The sequence below is a fragment of the Cryptotermes secundus genome, unplaced genomic scaffold (assembly GCF_002891405.2).
Source record: "Cryptotermes secundus unplaced genomic scaffold, Csec_1.0 scaffold708, whole genome shotgun sequence".
NCBI classification, from domain to species: Eukaryota; Metazoa; Arthropoda; class Insecta; order Blattodea; family Kalotermitidae; genus Cryptotermes; species Cryptotermes secundus.
Genome location: NW_019726238.1, coordinates 364,654 through 386,333, shown reverse-complemented (window position 1 = coordinate 386,333; position 21,680 = coordinate 364,654). Strand labels below are relative to the sequence as shown.

General features: G+C 41.2%; 1 protein-coding gene across 1 annotated transcript in view; it reads right to left on the bottom strand.

The window, feature by feature from the left end:
- Positions 1-21,680, bottom strand: part of LOC111864117 — a 487,205-nt gene that overhangs the window by 211,878 nt on the left and 253,647 nt on the right. Inside the window, exon 6 of the mRNA XM_023851148.2 lies at positions 13,196-13,231. Coding sequence (XP_023706916.1) covers positions 13,196-13,231 — 36 coding nt within the window. The remainder of the gene's footprint in view (positions 1-13,195; positions 13,232-21,680) is intronic.

The window sequence follows — 21,680 nt, the reverse complement described above, 5'->3', positions numbered from 1 at the left end:
TATACAACATCTCTAAGTGTTTTATCTTACGGGAAAAGACTAGACACAAACCTATAGAAAACCAAAGCTCACACCAGAAATATTTCCGAAACTCTAAGTACTGGTACATACATGTGAGAAGTCCGAGTAAAGATATACTACACTTTCTGATGGTACCCAACTCTCCTGCAACACCTCCCCTGGCTTTGAAACGTTCATGCAGTTCGAGTAGGGCAATCTGTTTTCAGGCGATAGAATTCTCCCGAGCTCGACATGCAAACCTTGCTCTATTCCTCAGGATCTGTGCAGATACGCACGGCAATCTTGTGTAGAATTAGAATCGCCCTGTATGCAGCCCCAAGTTTCGTTATCGTATTCTCAAGGGTCCGCCACGGGTCCCTGTTCAGGGTCAGATGGCTTCAGTTCACACCCTCAGATCCTGGTTTCTTTAAGTTCTTTTTATTATTATCCTCGTATGTGCGTGTAAGGGAGGCACGCGGTAGGGTAGTTGGTTGAGACACTATGCTACAAGCTGAAAGGTCGCGGGTTCAAATGCCGATGAGTTCATTGGTTTTTCAATTGACCTAATCCTTCCAGGCGCATTATGGCCCTGGTGTCGACTCAGTCTCTAACATAAATTAGTACCAGGAATCTTACTTGGGGGTAAAGAGCGGCCGGCGCGCAAGGCTGACAACCTCACCGCCTTCTGTGAGCCGATTGTCTAGAAAATGTGGAGCCTCGACGTCTCACAACCCTATGGGCCTCCACGGCCTGTTGCAGGGATAGCTTTACTTTTATTTTACCTGGCTTTATGTAAGTGTAGGTATTCCGAGTCGGTATTCGGTTCAACATTTTTCGACCATCCTCAGGACTTCCATGCCCGCTCAGCAAAAATCATCTATCTTAATTTTATCACCGAAAAGAGTGAGATGCCGAATAAAAATGACGATCATGACAACAATAAGTGATAATAATAATAATGATCAATTCAATTTCCCCACATGGTTATGTACTCAGAATGTTTGTAGTTGGCGTGAAAGTAAAGCTATAAGTTAGACTGAGGTGAGCTGTCAACTCAGGCTGACGCCGGCTTCACACCTTGTTCAGTAGCGCAACATACTGAGAGCCCCAGCTGATTTAGCATGGAGAACAAGTGACTAACAACAATCAGGTAACATGTTGGGGTTTAAACGTTTTGAAAAGCAAGATGAAGTTCTCAATTTTACAGTGACTAGAAGCACCAGTGTTTCAAGCCATATTCCATTGAATTTAATTCATAAGACTGAGAGAAGAGAGCAGGGCAGAAGACATTCTGACGGCATGGGATGGGAGTGAAGGCGTGGCTAATGAACAACCGTGGATGTGCTCGTAACCTGTGTTGAGCCCACCTCACAGCATTCAAGACTATAACGGAGTTTCCAGAAGAGGAGAAGGGCCAGTAGCATCGCCCGTTTGGAGCTGAGAAAGATCCATTTAGAGGAAGTCGGCTTCTTTATTTCTTCCACAGTAATGTAACGACGCCTTCCACAGTGAAGACTGCAAACAGAATTAAAGAAAGTAACAGCAGAAGAAAAAGAGAAGGTCCAATTTAATAATAACAACGAGGAGGTAAGAAAGGTTGCCATCTCTTCGTCTTCTGTTCCTACTGTGACGCATATGCCCATTGCTAGGCAACGACTCAGTATACAGGTTACAGCGAACACAACAATAGAAGCTGTGCTCTCTGTGGACGTGCTAAAACTCGTTGCTAGGTAACACACCAATACTCGACAAGAGATGACGGTGTTTTCCATGGAGTTCTGGAGAGTCAGCAGTCCAAGGTGACTGAACAAGAAATGGTAAGAAGACTTCATGCTGATTTGAAGTGACACAGTTCCTGTGTTATAAATCCGTTGTCAGGAAACGGTTAGTGAAGACAAGTGAAAGCACCTCGATAAGGTTCGGTGTGGCCTAATCTGTAGTTTGAGGCTCGGCAAGAGTGTAATAATTGTCTGCAGTCACGACCTGTAAGTCGCCAATAAATCCAATTACCAATCCAAACCCCTTCTATAGCCAATAATACACATGACACTATCTTTGTCAGTTATGTATTTTTATTTATTTGCGGATATGGACAGACGGAAAGTACAGGAATAGCAGAGAAGAAAAGGCATGTATTTGACCTTCGAATGGTAGGGTAATTGTTAGGGAATTGAAACGAAGCTGTCGGGGCCTGATTTAAGGACCTACTCCCGAATTCATTTGTAGGAACTAAATAAAACCACGAAGAATCTCAGTCGCGAGAACTGGTGTCCAGACCAAAATTTAACCCAGAACCTCCCTCGCATGAAGCAACACTGTAACTTATATGAAAGCGTTTCTGGTCTCACTATATCCAGCTCTAGTATTGGCAGCCTCTCTGCGCCGTAGTAGCGACTATGATGTTTCATGATGGCTCCCCGCTGCGATGTGTCAGGCATTCAACTTTTCAAGAATGTCGTCACATCGTCTGAGGTACTGACGACGTTTTTAAACAGACCATAAATAAACATCAGCGCTTCAAGGTCTTCATGGATGTCACGCTGTGTAGTCTGAGAAACATGAACCAGCGTTTTGGAAAAATCTGCTGCCTCCAAAGACGCGATAAACACGGTCTCACTTAACGTCACGCAACAATAGGACGAATGTTTATAGCTCGTTGCTAGGCAAGATTCAGCGAGCCAATGGTGAGATAGCTAGCACTTGGCTTTTTTTCAATGTGGTCAACGGCAGGTAATAGTAGAACAACGGGGTTATGCAATCAGTTTCTAAGCAACGGAACTGTTAATACGTCTAAAATAAAAGTTGTTCTCTATGGAGTCCGTGCCGAAGGTTTATAAGGGACAGTGAAGGTCGTTTACAGTCAGTCGTAGCTAGCTGCAGCTGAGAACCCGTAAGTCAAGGACACAAAGCCGTCATGGAAAGGCGTTCTGAGGATTCAGTTGTGAAGTGTTAATGGATATTGAAGACTTTACGTGAGCTGTAGTGCAGAGGTATCTGGAGTGATTTGAAGCGCTAGTTCCTGTGTTTTAATTGCGTTACCAGGAGAGGGCTGGTGTGTGTGTGTGTGTTAACAGTGAATTATAAAGTGCAGAAACAGCGATAGTGCTGTGCTAACTGTAACTAAGTCTAACGGAAGTGCTAATAAATCCAATCATGCGAACTAGAACCCGTTAATATCATCACGCGTACCACCCTACACGTGACAATATTTTCTATCCTCAAGATGGTGGCAGCGGACTCTTCCGAAACGTTTATATCTATCTACAAAACCACTCAGCATCACATTCCATAGGACCGTAATATTATTAAAGTGCTGATCCCATAGATAATTTATATTTCTTAAAATTTGTAAAGCCACTTTTTGCTCACCCTGTATTAAATAGATCGGTATACACAAGGCCAACTGATCTCACAGTGCGTTTCTTTTGCTCACCCTGTATTAAATCGATCGGTATACACAAGGCCTGTTGATCTTAAATCAAAATGGTAGCATGTTACTGTGAAACTGCTTGCAAATTCTGATTTCTAGTTACAAAATAATTTCTATGTTTTGAAGGAAACCAGACTTGCTACAAGTTAATTAATCTGGGTATAATTAACGTCTTGTTTTTGCATCTGAGTCTCCTTCCACGAGCGTACACTAAAGTAGACGAGGTCACGCAGAAGTAAGCATGGCCGCATCACTTAGGCGTACAAACTCATTAATTGTAATACAAACTTCGTCTTTATAAACACGGTATGGAAATGTTAATTAGATTCACACAGAATGTCACATTAATTTGATTAAAGTAAATGGACGTATTGGAAATGCTTAACTACTGCAAGGGAACTGTGTTTAACAAGGATGGAAAGTAAGCGACCTTTTAAAGCCAGGTGATAAGGCAGAATGTTTATTTATTTTATTCCTAGTGGGGTGGGTCTAAGTCCCACCCCACTAGCGAATTTCTAGTCCGCTCGTTGGTGCTACATGTTCTTGCCAATCTCATTCGCCTAGAATAAACCAGCGTAACAAAGTATTTGGTGGACAGCAGATAATGAAGCTTCTCATAATTTATTTTAAAATAGTTCTGGTAGACTGCTCATCACAGGGCCGCAGTTGTCAGAGATAACAGTAGCGAGTGAAGACTGTAAAGACAGAATTAACATTATGGAGACCTGATCTAGGGCTCGAGTTATTGTATAATGGTTTTCGAGGATATTTGTTTGGACTTTGTCCATAGTCTTCGTTTCCATACAACGACCATGGCATTTGAGAAATGGGTTCTATGTCCATCTTGAGGAGCACAAGATATGAAAAAGTTCTTACTCAGTGGCTCCCCTAGTGACAGGAACATAACGACAGTAGCTCTGTTGTATATCATTTATTTACTTCATAACCGTGTCAGAAGCTAGAATATATAAGATGATTAGTGAATAATTAATTGGAAATTATATGAAATGAAGTGGTCGTGGCCTAATTTGAGATGCTCTCCCGGTATCTGCCTAGAAGGATAACTCTTATGATAGCCAGTAACTGGGACGAGCTAAGAACTCAGGATATTCTAAATACGAAGCAAAGATTGCTACCGATTCAAGAGCGAAATTCTGCCCTAAGTTGCTGTGTGTCCCAGAATCGCTACTGCGTTTACTTTAATAGAGAAGTCACTCTCTGAAATGCGTCACATGACTCGAAGAGAATTTCGTGTGAACCCAAACCAGTCACTTTGTGGGTTATTTGGTTTGTACAGTATTTCTCGGAACCTTGCTTTCTATACACGGGGGAAATTTATTCAGAATCATTAAGAGTTGTACCTTAAATCAAATCAACATATTCACTTTTGACTTTCAGAGAAAACGTCTTCAGAATTCTTACGTTTACATTCAAAGAAGCCCATCTGTGACATAGGCGCGACTACAAAATATGTAGGTGCGTGTTCTGTAGCAAGAAACAAAAAGAAATACAATTCTAAAATACAGCATTTCATTTAAAGGAGATTTGAATGCACTTCACAATGCGCAGCACTTCCATATTTGAACCTAGAATAGAGGAAGTTATGAAGACAGAAGAAAGTAAATAAGGAGTTTCTTATTTGTCCTTTTTCGAGGTCATTATCAGGGTGATAAAGTCAAGGAAGAGCCGGTCACGGTAGCCGAGCGGTCTAAAGCATTTACTGTCTTCGCTCGCTCGGAAGCCGAGATCGTGGGTTCGAATCCCACTCAGGACATGGATGTGTGTGTGCGTTTTTCTGTGTTTGTCTACAGGTAGAGGCCTTGCTACGAGCTGATCACCCGCCCAAGGAGTCCTACCGTATGTGTAAAATCTAGAAAAACCGAAGTGAACGGAGAAATTCATGGAGGTAGACCTAGGCCCACTGGGGCTGTAGTGCCAAGGGGGTAAAAAAGTCAAGGAAGATGAAATTTGCGGGAGGCATGGCATGTGTCGTACAGATGGAACAGAGAGAACATTTGGGGCCAAAAGCCTGACAGGAAGAGAACCACAGGGGACAGACAGAAGGAGATAGGATAGTATTAAAATATATATTAAAAATTGTGTGTGTCGTGGATTTAAGTAGTTGAAGATAAGGCTCATTTGAGAGATCTTATGAACATAGCGATGTAGAGATTCACAAAAAGAGGATGAGTTATTGACTAGCCAAGTGGCTAATTTATTTACAGTACGTACATGGACGCTGACGACACGTGCCTCCTGCGATTACACTAACCGACATAAGACATAAATTAATTTCAATAATAATTTAAAAACTCAAATCATAGCTTACAGAAAGAAACACTGTCTCCATTAGAAATACCGGTATATAAATTCTGTTTAGGGGAATAATCTCAGTGTTTTGGAAAACAATATGGATCACGTAACATAATACGACTGGTGACAGAAAGTGATACTTAGCGAATGGAGTTAACACAATTAAAATACTCTTTTGTTCTGATCCCAAACGTCTCAAGAATATAAGCAAAGAATTATATACAATGCGGTGGCCCTTGGAACTAGCTTCTCGCCCCGAACCAGCGCAAGGGGGAAGAAAAGGTAGGAATTAGACAGACAATTCACATTTAAGACACTAAAGGGTTATAGATATTTCTGTAACAATATTGTCTTGTCATAAATTCGTCCTTCTGACCTGCTCCTATTCCGAATAATTCTGAAATCACGAATCTTTTATAAAATCTGTATGTTCTTTGTCGTAAGAGCGGAAAATCGCAAGGTCCTTACCGAAAGAGGACATAAGTGAAAACCGTGATTTCAATGGGATTTATGGCCTGAGATCTAGGATTTCGAAGGGTCCAGAACATGGAGGGCCTTAGACCGCGCGACCACTGTGAACGATTTTTCTTGTGTTCTTATCTGCGATAATTCATAGAGCACGTAGGTTGTGTGAAAAATGGAATACGTGAATTATATAAAACATATTTTGGAAAGGAAATGGAATTGTGTCACGTCAGTCTGAAGGGCCACGCCGTAAATGGGCGGTTAGACGATAAGATGTTCCAAAAGCCGTTCTGTCCATGTAAGTTACCAAGACTTTGAGCTTCGCTGTACAGTTTAGGCTGCTTCAGGATAAGAGCTGCGTTGAATTCTGGGAGTCCTGTCGATTTTAAACACTCTACCCACCCACGACCTCTACAGCTGAATGGACAACTTCCATGTCTTCATCTATCTTTATAATTTGTATTGCCCTCTTCAATACTTTTGGATTTAAAATTATGCTTGTTTGCAGACATGAATGTTATTTCTGAACCAGTCTTGGCACACGCAGTTGCCACAGGTGCTCCACTGTGCAGTAAGTAAAGTAAAGGTAACCCCGTAACAGGCCGTGGAGGCCCATAGGGGTGTCAGACGTCGAGCCTCCCATTTCTAGACAATCGGCTCACAGATGGCGGTAAGGTTGTCAGCCTTGCGCGCTGGTCATCCTTTACCCCCTGGAAGATTCCTGGTACTCATTTCTGTTAGAGACTGAGTCGACCCCCAGAGCCACAGTGCGGCCGGAAGGATTAGGTCAATTGAAAAATCCAATGACCTCATCGGGATATGAACCCGGGACCTTCCAGCTTGTAGCATAGTGCCTCAACGACTACGCTACCGCGTGCCCCAGTACAGTAGATAATGAAAATACTGTACTCTGATGTTATATTTATGAAACACGCTGTACCATTCAGAAAGAATTTTGGACTACGTAAATAATTAACAGAAAAGCTACTACGTACTCAACATGCGTAGATATTCCTAGCACTTTATGGAACTCAAAGGTTCATAACCGTGTTCACAACAGCGTACCACTGCTCCTTATCGTCAGCCAGATGAATCAAGTCCATATTCTTTAATATTGTTTGTATATTGCACACTTCATTAGTAGCTTCCAACTACGCGTAGGTCTCCTGTGTTCTCCTGTCAAAATTTTGGGCGCCTTTCTCTTCTAACCCATCATGCTACATGTCCCACCCATGTGTTCCTTCTTGACTTGCTCCTCGCAATACCTGACAAGGAGTGAAAATTATGAAGCTCCTCATTATGCATTTTTCTACAGCCTGACATCTTTCTCTTACGTCGAAATATTTTCTTCGCCATCCTGTTCTTAAACTTGATTGGTCGACGTTCTTCCGTTAACGTGACAGACTGTGTTTTAAATTCATAAAGAACAACAGAAAAAGTTGTTGTATTCTGTAACTAATCTTTACGTGATTAGATAAGAGGCAAGAACCGTAACTATTCCGAGAAATTAATAGCAGCCTTTCTATGAACTGAATTTCTTCATGAGTGCATTGTTTGACGTGTTAGTCTCATTTCCAAATACTTCAACAATGTAATACTTTTAAACGATCTATTATTTATCTTCATGTTATGGATTTGCTTGACTTATGTTTCTCTGCATTCACTTTCAGACTAACAGTCTGTAGTTTCTTTACAGTACCATGTTCTCGCCCAATAAATTAGCACCAGAGTACAATGTGATGTGTACCATTCAATTTCAATCAATCATATCTTCCTTTGCGCCTTCCTAATGGCGTGTTATACAGAGCATTGTTGCCAAATGGCGTTTAAGGAAATTCTGAATTCCAAACGCATATCACGAAGTTTTAACTCCACGAAGTACAACAAAGTATTTTTCTACTTGTATAAAATACGTTAGAATAAATTTGTAACAGATATTCATAACATGTACACAAAATACAAGGTATCAAGAAGAATTTAGTGCGTCAGGAGGCAGTCAGTAGAGGTCAATAATATCTCCACGATTCTTTAACGCCTTTAAGCAAGGATTCCATTTACGTAACATTTACAAATTATGTTCCTACTTTACAAGAAATACATTGCTTCTCCATTACAAATACCAACCTACTAATTCTGCTGGTTGTTGGGGATATAATAGTTGCTTATTTTTAGAATCACACTAAGCATATGAATACACTCTGTGGGCAAATTTCTGAGATGTATAAACATAAAGTCGTGTGATAATAATAGTAAACCACTGTGTTCACGTGATTAATTAATTACAAGGCGACAATGCTTCGCAATGTTGGCTACTGTGATTTAAAACTTATATCCAGGCATACATGAAAACTGGCAACTTGAACACGTCACGAGATATAAAACTTGAGGTTTTCACGGCGGTGACTATGAAGAATGCTGTCTTCTGGGATGTGGTGCAGATTTTGTGAACCGACGTTGCGGAGAAACGTATCGCCTACATCTTCAGGGTAGAATAATCCGCGAGCGAGGAACTAGCGAATGCAAATGGCTGCAGACTGCAGCCTCCGAAACGTCGGTTCACAATAAGATCTTCACGGCGCCACATCCCAGAAGACGGCAATCTTCACATCGCGAAATATTCTCAGTGTGTAATGAAGAAAAGGATTAATAGAAAATCTGATGTCATTTCTGCACCAAGCCCAGTTAAAATTCTGTAAATCAATTTCGAAACGTGCTCGGGTTTACATTAAGCAGACGGCGAAGGGCGGACAGGTTTACAAGGTCAAATCCAATGTAGGCGCATATTACAGCCCGCCGCAAACAGATTCGTGTGAAAACAGTTGTTTCTTAATTTCAAACCGCCTTTGTTTCGTAATATAGAAACAAGTCGCCGTGGTCTTTACTTCCTTCAAGAAGTAGTTTTAAAGGAGATGTCCTACAATAAAGGACGGTAACACGAAACTTCGACTTTATATCCTTGTAATCGCCCAACTGCGGCTGTTTCGCCTGAAACACTGGATCAATGACGTTCAGAAACGTGTTTTGACAATAGAAGGATGCACGAACAAAGTCAGTTAATATTATATTTTTTTTTCATTGAATTTATTTATATACTTAATTTTCCAAATTTCATTCACCACTTACCCCCAAAATTCGAAATGTTTTACCAGAGATCTACAGAATTCTGTTAGGTGTTTAACATACATATTTGCTGCAAGAGGCCGAGCCATTAGCTCAATCGGGTAGTCGCCGGTTTCCCACCGCGGCGGCCCGGGTTCAAGCCCCGGTCTGGCTATGTTGGATTTGTGGTGGACAGAGTAGCGCTGGGCAGTTTTCATCTGAGTACTTCGGTTTCCCTTGCCAATCTTCATTCCACCAACTGCTCCACGATCACCGTCACCTATCATCTGGAGCTCGTACAATAGGCCAGAAGTGGCCGCAGTACAAGGGACTTAGTCCCACCCCACTGAGATTAATTCACTTCTTTATTATTTACGTGCTGAGTCAACAGCCGCAAGGCCAATTACAGACAGAGCACAGTGTAGATAAAGGTAATTACATTATGGACAAACACAACATAAAGTCAAAGACAAATTACAGGCAAGCACTGGAGGAAAAATACATTAATGCAGACAAGTAAATAAACAATAATAATAATAATAAAATTTCATTAACATAAATCTAAGTTGTTATCGAGAGCTGAGAAATGAAACGTAATTGTAAAATCAAAAGTATAGGTATTTAAAGAGGATAATAATAATAATTCAGTTTAATTCTAGTTTACGTTCGTGCAAATAATAATAACAATTATAGGATATTATAAAGAACGACTGAGGAAAATGTTCCTGGCTCCCAATACGTCAACATCCCTGCAGACAACATTAGCAGCTGCTGCACGTCCAGCAGAGGGACAATTTTTACACGAGGAGCAAACTTTGAACGACGCAAAGTTTCTGATATACCGAACAGGAAATCGAAGACCAACAATTCCCAGAACACAAGGGCAGAATTTCAAACCAAAGTAAACTTGAATAAGTAAGAGCGCAACGAGGCGATGTCTCCCAGTACGTAAAGTATGCAATTGTAACTGCTCCAGAGCAAGAGAGTGACTGTAATGAGCTTGAGGATAGAAACGATTAAAAGGAAGGGCCGCAAACCTCTGCTGGATGCGTTCCAGCTTGTGGCATCAGCTGACGTAATCGAATTATAATTGAATTATAATAATAATAAACTTGCTGGAAGCTGCGATATTGAATGATGAAAGTTTCCATTCACTGCATAACTTAATAATGGATCTCGTGTGCTGTAGGAAAATGTTTACATTTGTGCTTTTGTTCGATTGCCGTATGATTACCACAAGAGAAACAACAAAAAGTTTCCCCTTAGGCGATTAAGAAGAATTTTACATCGTATTCGAACAGCGAAACATCATTTATGTTTGGAGAATACGAAATAAACAAATGGATGCAGTGTTTTGCAAACCTCAAACTTGTATAAGCAAGGAGACAATTTACAAACATCATAAGTCGCCGCTACAGAGCGATGTTCACCACAAACAGACATGCAGGGCCGGCTCCAGACAAGCTGACTTCACACAAAAATCGATTTCAGTAACAGGAAAGCTACAATACAGGGAATTCCCAACAGTAGTTTAGAAAATGTAAAATTCAGAAATGAACGTGAGTGCAATTTCCATTTAAGATATGGAGACCGGAAAGGTCGGATTTTCTGCGTATAGAAATTACGAATCGACGACTACTAAAGCCTTCTGGGATGTCGAACTGCATGGTTTGGTACAGGGGCACGAACCTTTCGGGGCATCGCGATGCCTAAAGCTTCAGAACCATCCCTTCCTCTCTTCTACCATGAAGATGAAAAAAGCTGATTCCTCCGAAACGCTGTTAGACCTATTTATCTACCAAAGTGCGCAGAACATCCTGGAGACTGTAACCAATCACCAGAAGTGAGTTAAGAAGGGAAGGCGCGCTTCCACATGGAGGTTTCTTATCAAATTTCAAATGAACAGCCGCTTGGGGCTGTGGAGTTGCTGAGATAACCTAAAGAGAACCTAAAGTGTTCCAAACACTGGCCTTCTAGAACCTTCTAAAGGGTTCTGACGCTGGTGTATAACACTCAGAATTATGGGGTTTTCGGACTTTGTCGATCGACCGGTATTCTAGAAACTAGAAAACAACGTTTCGGAAACTGCATCTGTTTCCGTCCTCAGGAGAGGAGGCGGCGAAGTTACCCACTCAGTTGGGTTCCTCACAAAGAGCTAACCTCAATCACTGAGGACGTAAACGGATCCAGTTTCCGAAACGTCCTATTTTCTAGTTTCCAAAATACCTGACTATGAACAACGTCCAAACACTCAGTAATTCTGACTGATCTTCTGCTTGAGGATGTACAGCACGTAAATTGTATATCTCAACACAAGGAGCAACATTTGTATTGCCGTGGTTTAGTGACTATTACATTTACTGTGCAGATTCTAAATTCAGTTATCGGAATTCCAAACTCTCTTTCACTTATAGCCTAGTTTTCCTACTATAATGTAACAATATTAATTTCACAGCATTAATTCACACTTAATGCTCGTCAAATGTTTAAAATGTCATTAAAATTATTAAAATATCTCTACATCTGGTATTCATGCTACATGTTTCAGGCAACACACATTTTTAAAGGAGTCCACTTCACTATGCTCTTGGTCAAACGGTATTCATTAAGGCACGTCAATGTTGTTTTTATTGACTTTTTTAATTCTGATGTTGTAGGATGATTTTATACGATGTCTTTCTTCCTGTCTTACATATTGGGGCTGTTTTCGTGTTCGATTCGGAGTGGCGCTCTCTTAATTGTCTTACCGCCCCGCCCCCCGCCCCCGGTACACTTTTGCCAAGGGTTGGGAGCCACTTTCTCCTTGCTTACGCCCGTCAGCTTAACCCACGTACTCTCCTTGTCCCTGTTTGGGCGCCAGTAAGATACTGCTGCTGTGGCTTGCAATATTGCGGCTTGTGGTAGGCAAAGAGTAGAGGTGAAGAAGCTTCGCCAGTTCAGCCGTTGGCAGAGGGAGATGAACCCTCTGCTACAGACACGACACTTAAGCGCTGTAACCAATTATTGATACGTTTATGCACTGGATAGAATACACAGTTTATATATATAAGCACTTAGCTCACTTTAGTCGTAGTACACTAGAAGTTATGAGAATAGTTCCAGTGGACATTTTAACTTTTAAATAGGACAGCAATGATACAAATTTTGCGTATGAACAGTTTACGGGTTGGCAGACAACTGAACTGCGAGACTGACTTCACTCAAAACCCTGAGTTCCTCTCTTCCTAATCTACTCTGTCTGATATTGTATGTCACTACCCTAAATTCTACCGAGTGGATATATTCAAAATGGGAGTTTACTACAAGTTCCCGATGTCCAGTCACCTAGCCCCAGGATGGGAATTAGGCCCTTAAAGCACTAACATCGATTTTAATAGCGCAGTGATGGACACTACGGGTAGCATGGGTATCCAGTACGCCTACTTTTAAGTTACTTTTAAGTTACTCAGAGTTTACGGCTGTGTTACTTCTAAGCAAAATTTCTCAGAAAAAGCCACAGGGGTTCTTCCCGTGAAGCAGTAAGACTGGGAATAAATCGATTCCTGCAAGCAAAAGGGTGACTATGTCCCACTGGCTTGGCTATTACATGCCACTGGTAATTAATTCTTTTGTGCTAATGATTTTAATTATACCTAAACTAGTGCGCGGCAGTGGTCCGGTTACAGTTGTGTGTATCTAGTGTTGCTTTCTGTTCCTTGTTCTTCTTTCACTTTTTATAAGGCACAATTAAGTTTACATAACCTGATTAAAATTCGTGTTAATGCCTTTTCTTTATTGTGGCGGCTACCACATCGATAGTGGCAACAGTTCAACAGCACTGTAGGTTGGTGGCACTGACATTAGCATGGCGTTTGTTAATATTGTTCAATAAATATTTCCCAAACTTACCCTCACCGTTATCATCCAGCTGAGCCAACGGCAATCCTGAAAAATAAAACTTGCGTTAATGAGTCGATCTGATTAGCTACACAAGCACTAACTTATACTGCAGATATAGCAAGGTGCAAGACGTTGATGATGATGATGATGATGAATTTCATTACTAACGGCGGTGATAACAGCAAACAGCCTAAAAAAGTAAAGCTATCCCTGTAACAGGCCATGGAGGCCCGTAGGGTTGTGAGACGTTGAAGGTCCCACATTATCTAGACAATCGGCTCATAGATGGTGGCAAGGCTGTCAGCCTTACGCGCCGGCCGCGCTTTACCCCCCAAGAATATTCCTGGTACTCATTTCTGTTAGAAGCTGAGTCGACCCCAGAACCATAGTGCGGCTGCAAGGATTAGGTGAATTGAAAAAATCCACCTCATCGGGATTCTGCGCATATAACTTTCCCAGTAAATTTAAATGTGGGCTCCCTTGGTGGCATGATAAATATCCAGGCTTGAAGCGTGTTTGGTGTTACCGTAGCCACAGCGCCCCTTATGCGGGCTTTCAGGTGGTGAAGCTCGTTGATCTCAACCTGGTAGAAAATGTTCTTCACATAACCCCACAAGAAAAAATCCACTGGGGTTAAATCTGGTGACCTAGGAGGCCAAGCGATTGGTTAACCTCTGCCAATTCATATCCCAGCCATTTCCCTGTCCAGGTGATTCCTAACATGGCGGCAGAAATGTGGCGGCGCGTGCGCATAAGCTGGGCATGCAAAAAAAAAACTTTCAGACTTTACCTTTTTCTGATGACATCAACCCGATACGTGTATGACAATTACTTTCCGAGATATGATTTTTTATTTTGGATACCTTTCATCCAGACCCGTGATACATAGAGCATACGCAGATGCAAGATTTGGGTGCGTGGGAGCGCCGGACGTACTGACGAGGACAGACAAACAGACACACTGGTGAGAGACAGTGGTATAATTGCAGAGACATTCATTACTGTTAGTAACGCGCATCAAACATTTACACTACAATACACTTGACCTTGACAGTTTCCTGTAGCGCCTACACCCCCTCAAATATACAACCCGTGTACCATTATGTAGAGTTACGCATGTTGCACTGAACACTTTTACCGGTACTTTATTTCAATGCCTTCCCTCTTCGCCCTCAAACATGGAGAAAACAAATATGTATTAATAATGCAGACTATCAAGACAGAAGTCTGCTTATATTACTGAAACATTTCAACAGAGCTCTGCAAATATAAGCATGAATTAATTTTAAATGTTTAGTACCACGAGAACTCTAAACCTCAGGCTTGTGTTACATTTCAAAGCAATTTACGCACTTTTACCTTCTGGACGGACTTAACAAGCAGATATATTTGTATACACGAATACAATTACACAGAAGTTAACATTCCTAACCAAGCTCACCGTCCGGCGCAGATATTCTGCAGACTCTTATAATACCGTGACGAAATAAAGAAGTGTTGAGCAGCATAAGGTAAAGAGAAGAGAGTCGACTTCGCGACCCCAACCTTCCGGTAGTTGAGCCTGGAACTGAAATGAGTTGGCAGTTGCAGAATAATTACAAGAAAGGAATTAGGCTGTGCAAATAAGACTCCATGTGTCATTTGAAGTGACAGTGAGACTGTTATAAATTCGTTGCCAGGATAGGACTAGTGAAGACAAAGAATCCTAGTGCGCGTGTAACGGTGAACTGCAAAGTGTGTACATCAGCGATACCACTATATTGCCTGTAGCCCCGAGCTGTGCATGTGTATGGTGCAATCAATCCAACCATCCAATCCAAAACCCGTCTTATAAGACACGCAGCAGCACCTCGATGTGTCAATAACAAATCACCCGAATTCAGGACCGAAGTTAGCAACAATACAGACGTACTGCTACTATGACTAAACCCGACTCCCCAAGCAACAGGCATGCACAGGACAGAAAACCATACAACAGAACCTCAGTCCTACAGATAACTATCACAAAACGCAAACCGTAAAACAATGTCTCGACACAAGAAAACCAATATACCAAACCCCATAAATACTGTCTCACGTATATTCGAAAACATATTCACAGATGCAGTAAAACCCATGTCCCAAGTGTCACAACCAGTACCTCCGACGTCACAAGCGCTGAAGCCCTGTCAAAACTAGCGACACAAGCAGACACGCTTGTCGCGACATCTGCATGGAAATGCATGTGGTACAGTGCGAGCAGCCTCCCTCACTTTCCGAAACCGTTTGCTGAATATGTTCCTATGCAAAAGCGGCATTTATTTCAACTGCTCCTAAAAGCACAGTGGTTACTCTATACACCAGGTACACTGTTATTCGAAACTCTGCTTTCTGCCCACACTGTGCATTGGCTTGTACGTCTGTCGTATACAGCCAATATTTCTCTCAACCACATTAACTGGTTGATTATTTTGGCGAAGAACCGGTGTGTGTTTCATGAAAAAGGAACCATTAAATGTCACCGAAATAAATTTTAATTTTCAAACGGTTAAATAACATATTATAAATTATTAAAGAAACAGCAATTATGAAATTGTTTTGAGAAATGTTTTATTCATAGGTGTACACTGAATGAGGTCTACATACACGTGCCTCTCTCTGTCACAAATTCTACTGCGTTGCCAGATATCTAATAAATTGACTGAAAAATATGTAATATCTGTTTCAGTTCACATGAACAGAACATAAGCCAAAGTTCCCTTTCGTTCTTCTTCTTTAATAATATCCTTAGTTGTAGTGCTAGTGGTAATAGCTACAGCAAGAGTATTACCAGTGTCCGCGTTAGAGGTATTAGTGGTAGTAACAACAGTAACAATTCAATTAAAATTTCCTTTTTCATTTAGGTGATTCAGAAATTAAAACTCAAGTTATGAAGTAAGCAAGGGCAAAGGCAGAAACAAAACTAATTCACTCAGGACATGGAACAGCGGTGCGCTATGAGTTTCCGGTTCCAGAAATTGTATGGGATCTCTTGACCAGCTGAGTGACGGTAAAGATTTTGGAATTTACTGTACTTCATGAAACTGATGTAAGAAGAGATTAGGGAAGACTTTTCATGGATCAGTAACTAAGTCCATGGAGCAGTCTTTCTCGGGACGCCAAAGCTGCTCCCTTTCTTACCAAATTCTATGCATCTCTGGGAAGGCAAAGTTTCATTAGCGTGTTTACAAGTCGAGTGGGGGAATCCTTAGAGAAAACAGAGTCAAAGAAGCGGCTTCCAGAAACAAGTCCCGGGCCCCTCATGAGGCGATAACGTTCCTCTACTACATTCATTTTAAATAACATTTTGGTTGGTTCATTACAGCAACGCCACACGCGGTTTATTAAAGAGCGGTAACTCGAAGCTGTAAACAGTACAGGGATGGGAAAATTACTGCCTGGCTTCAAATTGAATCTCTGAAAAGGCTCTGATGAACCCATGAACAGGAATGCGTAATGCTATCAGGAAATCTAATAGTTCCCTAGACTAACACTTGGGGCGCCCCGGTACATTCTCTTCTGCCCTTCGTTAGCAACTTGAGGTAAGCACGTTTCTAAACCGCTGGTCTAACATATTTCCTTCTAATTTTTCGCCAAATTTAACTCTTAAACACAGCAGGGTTACTTTACCTATTTTCAAGTGTTTCAGTGACTAGGATGCGCGTTTTGATTGGTAAATCGGTTTACTGGATCGTCACTAGTCGTTGATTATAATTAATTTTTACAGTTCCAATATCACTGTATTACAGCACATGTAGCCTCACACACTAAGTCTTCTTAATCTTCTTCTGGCCACACTACTGTTCCCCTGGAACTTCCGAATTCAAGTCCAGTCAATTCCCACTCCCGTATTCTATCATATCCTCTCGGCACGGACCACGCACAGAAAACACAGTTCTATTGTTGCGCAGCGCAGATCACACTGAAAACAAGTCACGTGAATACTATCTCACCATTCAATTGGAGCGCTGACTGTTGCCTAGCAACGGGATATAAACATTAATCCTACTGTTGCGTGACCTTAAGCGAGAAGGTATTTATCTCGCCGTTGCCTAGCTATACATATTACAGTATCATCTTAGGCATAAAACGCTGCTAACTTTTCAGAATATATTTTACGTCTTTCATATGGTTCTCAGATCATGAGGCAATATATCCGTGTAGGCCTACAGCATTAACCAATTGGTTCTAGCAATGGAGGCAGTGCCTGTTTTCTGTGAGGTACGAACTTCATTTTTACGTATTGTTTAGATAAATCAATGCCGCCGTACCAAGGATGACATCAAAATTAATTGTAATGGAAGGTAATAAACTTCTCTGCTCTACTCAAAACGAAGTTCATATCCTGAAACTTTACCTTTTCATTTGCTAAAGCTTTACCTTCTCTCAAACTTACCACTACCAGACTACTGGGCACTGCATGGGAACCTTCAGAACTTGAAGCGGTAGAAATATTTGCTTTCGTTGTTCCCTTAAATTCAGCATCTCTGAATAATCGGCCCCTCTAACTTTACTTCTCTCTGTCTCTTCATAATTCTGCCGGTTTCCATTCATCAAACCGAGGCAGACTTGTACAGCGGTCCCATTCTAATTTAAATGCTTTTCTCTAAAAGGTTTGGGACGATAGGTAATAAGCACTCATATTTATTACTCGCTACATATCTATACTTCATCCCCAAGCTTCAGAACGTATTTGTTTTAGCTCAAAGAGTGGAGCGGCAGTTGGGTATAAATCTGTCAGTTTCAATTTCCATTAAATGGATGAGATACGGGTTTACTGCAGATACACTGCATCGTGTCTTAAGGAGGGAGTGAATAGCACAAAAGAAGTTACCGTTTCCCGTGGGTTAAATAAATATAATAGGGAAAATTACATTTACTGTTTTATGTGTACTATTAGAATGCCAGCGTAAAAGATGTATACATAACCAGACTCTGTCAATATTCAGCATTCCATGGGAGGAAACTTTTCAGAAATTCATCTTCTTGTCTCTGAACTGTATGCACGTTCAATGTATAATATTTGTGCATACAATAACTTCACTTCAAACACGCACCTGCGCAGAAGAAGCTACTAAATCTTGTCAGACAGTATTCTCTCACATAGCAGTAAAGTAAAGGTATCCCTGTAACAGGCCGTGGGGGCCTATAGGGTTGTGAGATGTTGAGGTTCCCACATTATCTAGACAATCGGTTCAGAGATGACGGTGAGTTTGTCAGCCTTACGCGCCGGCCGCCCTTTACTCCTCAGTAAGATTACTGATACTCATTTCTGTTAGAGGCTGATTCGACCCCAGGGTCATAGTGCGGTTGGAAGGATTAGGTAAATTGAAAAAATCCAATGACCTCATCTGGAATGAAACCCGCGACCATCCGGCTTGGAACATAGTGCCTCAACAAACTACGCTACCGCATGCCCCGTCACATAGTAGTACCAAGCATAATATTAAGTAAATCTTTCTGACTTTGGCCTCAAACACGTTTCATGCAAAACAGACATAAGATGTTTCCTGGAGAACCAAAATACGACAATTCATCTACCTTATAATGTTATGTTGTGACTAGACGACTAAATCCAGAAACCTCAAAAACATGTGGCATTCGATTCTGGGAAAAACAATTATTTCTCGACATATCCTCCACCATAACACTGATACAAATGTCCCATCGCTTTGCCAGCGTCCAGCAACCCGCACCACAGAAGTCTCTTTTGACTGTTGTATCAGCCACTTCCGCAACCTCTGTCACAACCTCGTCATCAGCGAAACTTCTGTCACAAGGTGGTATTTAGCGGACTAGACAGAAGGAAGTCACTAGGGTCAAGTCCGGGCTGTAAGGCGAATGTTCAAAAAGTTACCGCTGCAGTTCTTGAACACCCTTCTAGGATGCTCGGGGACTGTCATGATGAAGCAGTTCCCCTCTTGCCAGTTGGCCTGGACGTTTTCTGCAAACTGCATCCTGAAGCTTCAACAGAACTTCACAGTAAGATGCACCAGGCTTCTGTAAATGGGCTAACAGTACTCCCTAAGAATGCCAGAACACGGTAAGCATAACCATTCCAGCTGATCGTGTATTCAAAACCTTAAACTTTTTGGTTGAGTTCATTATTCTAATTACACTTGGCGAAGGGTACACGCTATGAAGCTCTTCATTTTGCCGTTTTCTCCAGCCTCCTGTCATTGCATCCCATCATAATCCTGTTTCCAAACACCCTCAGTCTATTTTCCTCCCTTAGTATCAGAAACCAAGTATCACACCCATACAGAACCACAAGCAAAATTGCCTTGTATATTCTAGTTTTTACGTTATTAAACAGCAGACGAGAAGACAAAAGTACTGGACTGAATGGTGGTAAACATTACCCGAGTTGAAGCACCCGTTTATTTCCTCATGAGGTAGACAAATACACCCCACATCATCAGACACTTGTCTTCAAGTGGACTGAAGAAAAGTGCCCAAAAGATATCTGATATCGCCGTTGCTTAGGAATTGACGTGGAATCTGAAGAAGTCTATCAATCTTGATAACTTTCGTAATATGCATGTTCCTCTCTGTCTACATACTCATTACTTCTCAGAAACTTATGATTGGTGATTTGAGGGCAAGATAGAAATTAATAACGATATAAAAATTCAAGGCGTCCTGTATAATCAAATTGAATTCCCCCCAAAATAGGAACGTATATATCAAAATAAGACGTTCCTCACATTATGAATATGCTAGCAGAACACACATAAATATTGTAGACAAGATAATAAAACGTAGTGTACCCTCGGCTTCACTGACACGAACTGTACGTTGCTCATAAATCTGAGCGGCTGGCTTCCGAAATGGCGATGCAATGTTACGGTGAATCCCCGCGTTTCTACCAGAATTTATAGGACAGCTGTAGATAACATGATGAGGGTGTTACACCCCGGACTCTGATAATCCATATAACGGAGTGGTCACGTAGAGCCGGGAAACTCGTCGCCTATCAATCATGAAGTCTGCGAGTCTGTGTGCACCTAACTCAAAGATCCAACAGCCAAAAAACAAACCAAACACCATAGTAGAATGTCTTCCCGTTAGCGACTGGTTTCTACTGAAATAATAAGGGAATTTTCTGTTGTAATGGAATTCGAAGATTCACATTAACTCTTGTCACCGCCACTGAACTTATCCTTGCAATTCTATAACCTGTTTAAATTCTGAAGACTAGTAAAGACAACACCACACGCCGTGGAGGAAACACGCAAACCAGGAGCATATGGCAGGCATAACTGAAAAGTAGGTTATCAACGTGAGGGGCAAGCCGCCGAGATAAAACACCCTGGACAGACATACATTTAAGAACAATGGATGACACCCCGTGTGAGATGAAATAAAATGCACGCAAATAACGGGGGTATAATAGAAACTTTAAAGGATTTTATCTGGTTTTGCCTTGGAAAAGAGGACTGCAGCGTGTGATTTTAACACGGACTGAGACAGTGTAGCAGTTGTAACATAATTTAATAAAATATTTGTAACATATTAAGACACCTGAAGATGGCCGTTTGGGGCCGAAACATGTAGTGTGAAAGTGTAAAATGTTCAACTAAAATTAAAATTAAATAGTGAATAAACAAGAGTTGCAATATTGACGGACAATAAATACATGGACGTTCAGTTGGACAATTGTAACAGGATGCTGAAATACAGAACCATAAGTTCTGAAGAATTTTTGATAGTGCAAAATCTAAGTTTCAAGTACGTTGAAAATTAATAGTGTTATCATCTTAGTTATCACAGTGTATTATAATTTGTAATAGATGAACTTACTGGGGACCATCAGTGTGGGTTTCGACGTAACAGATCAACCACCGATCAGATCCTTGGAATTCGTCAGATATTGGAGAAACCATGGGAGTACGATGAGACAGTACGTCAGCTATTCATAGACTTCAAGAAAACCTGTGATTGTACTGTACAGTATTCTGATAGAGTTTGGGATACCCATGAAACTAGTTAGGTTCATTAAAATGTGTTTAAACGAAACGTATAGTAAAGTCCGTGTAGGTAAACATTTGTCTGATAAACTTCCTAGCCAGAATGTTCTCAAACAAGGAGATGCTTTATCGCCACTGCTTTTCAACTTTGCTTTAGAATATGCCATTAGGAAGATCCAGGAAAAACAGGTGGGACTGAAATTAAACAGGACACATCAGCTGCTGGTCTATGCCGATGATGTGAATCTACTGGGTGATAATGTAGATACCATAAATAAAAACACACAAACTTTAATTGGCGCAAGTAAAGAAGCTGGTCTAGAAGTAAACACAGAGAAAACTAAGTATATGTTGCTGTCTCGTCACCAAAATGCAGGACAAAATCATGACATAAAGATAGGAAACAAATGTTTTGAAAATGTGGCACAGTTCAGATATTTGGGAACAACGATAACAGATCGAAATCTGATTCAGGAGGAAATTAAGAGGAGATAGAACTCGGGCAA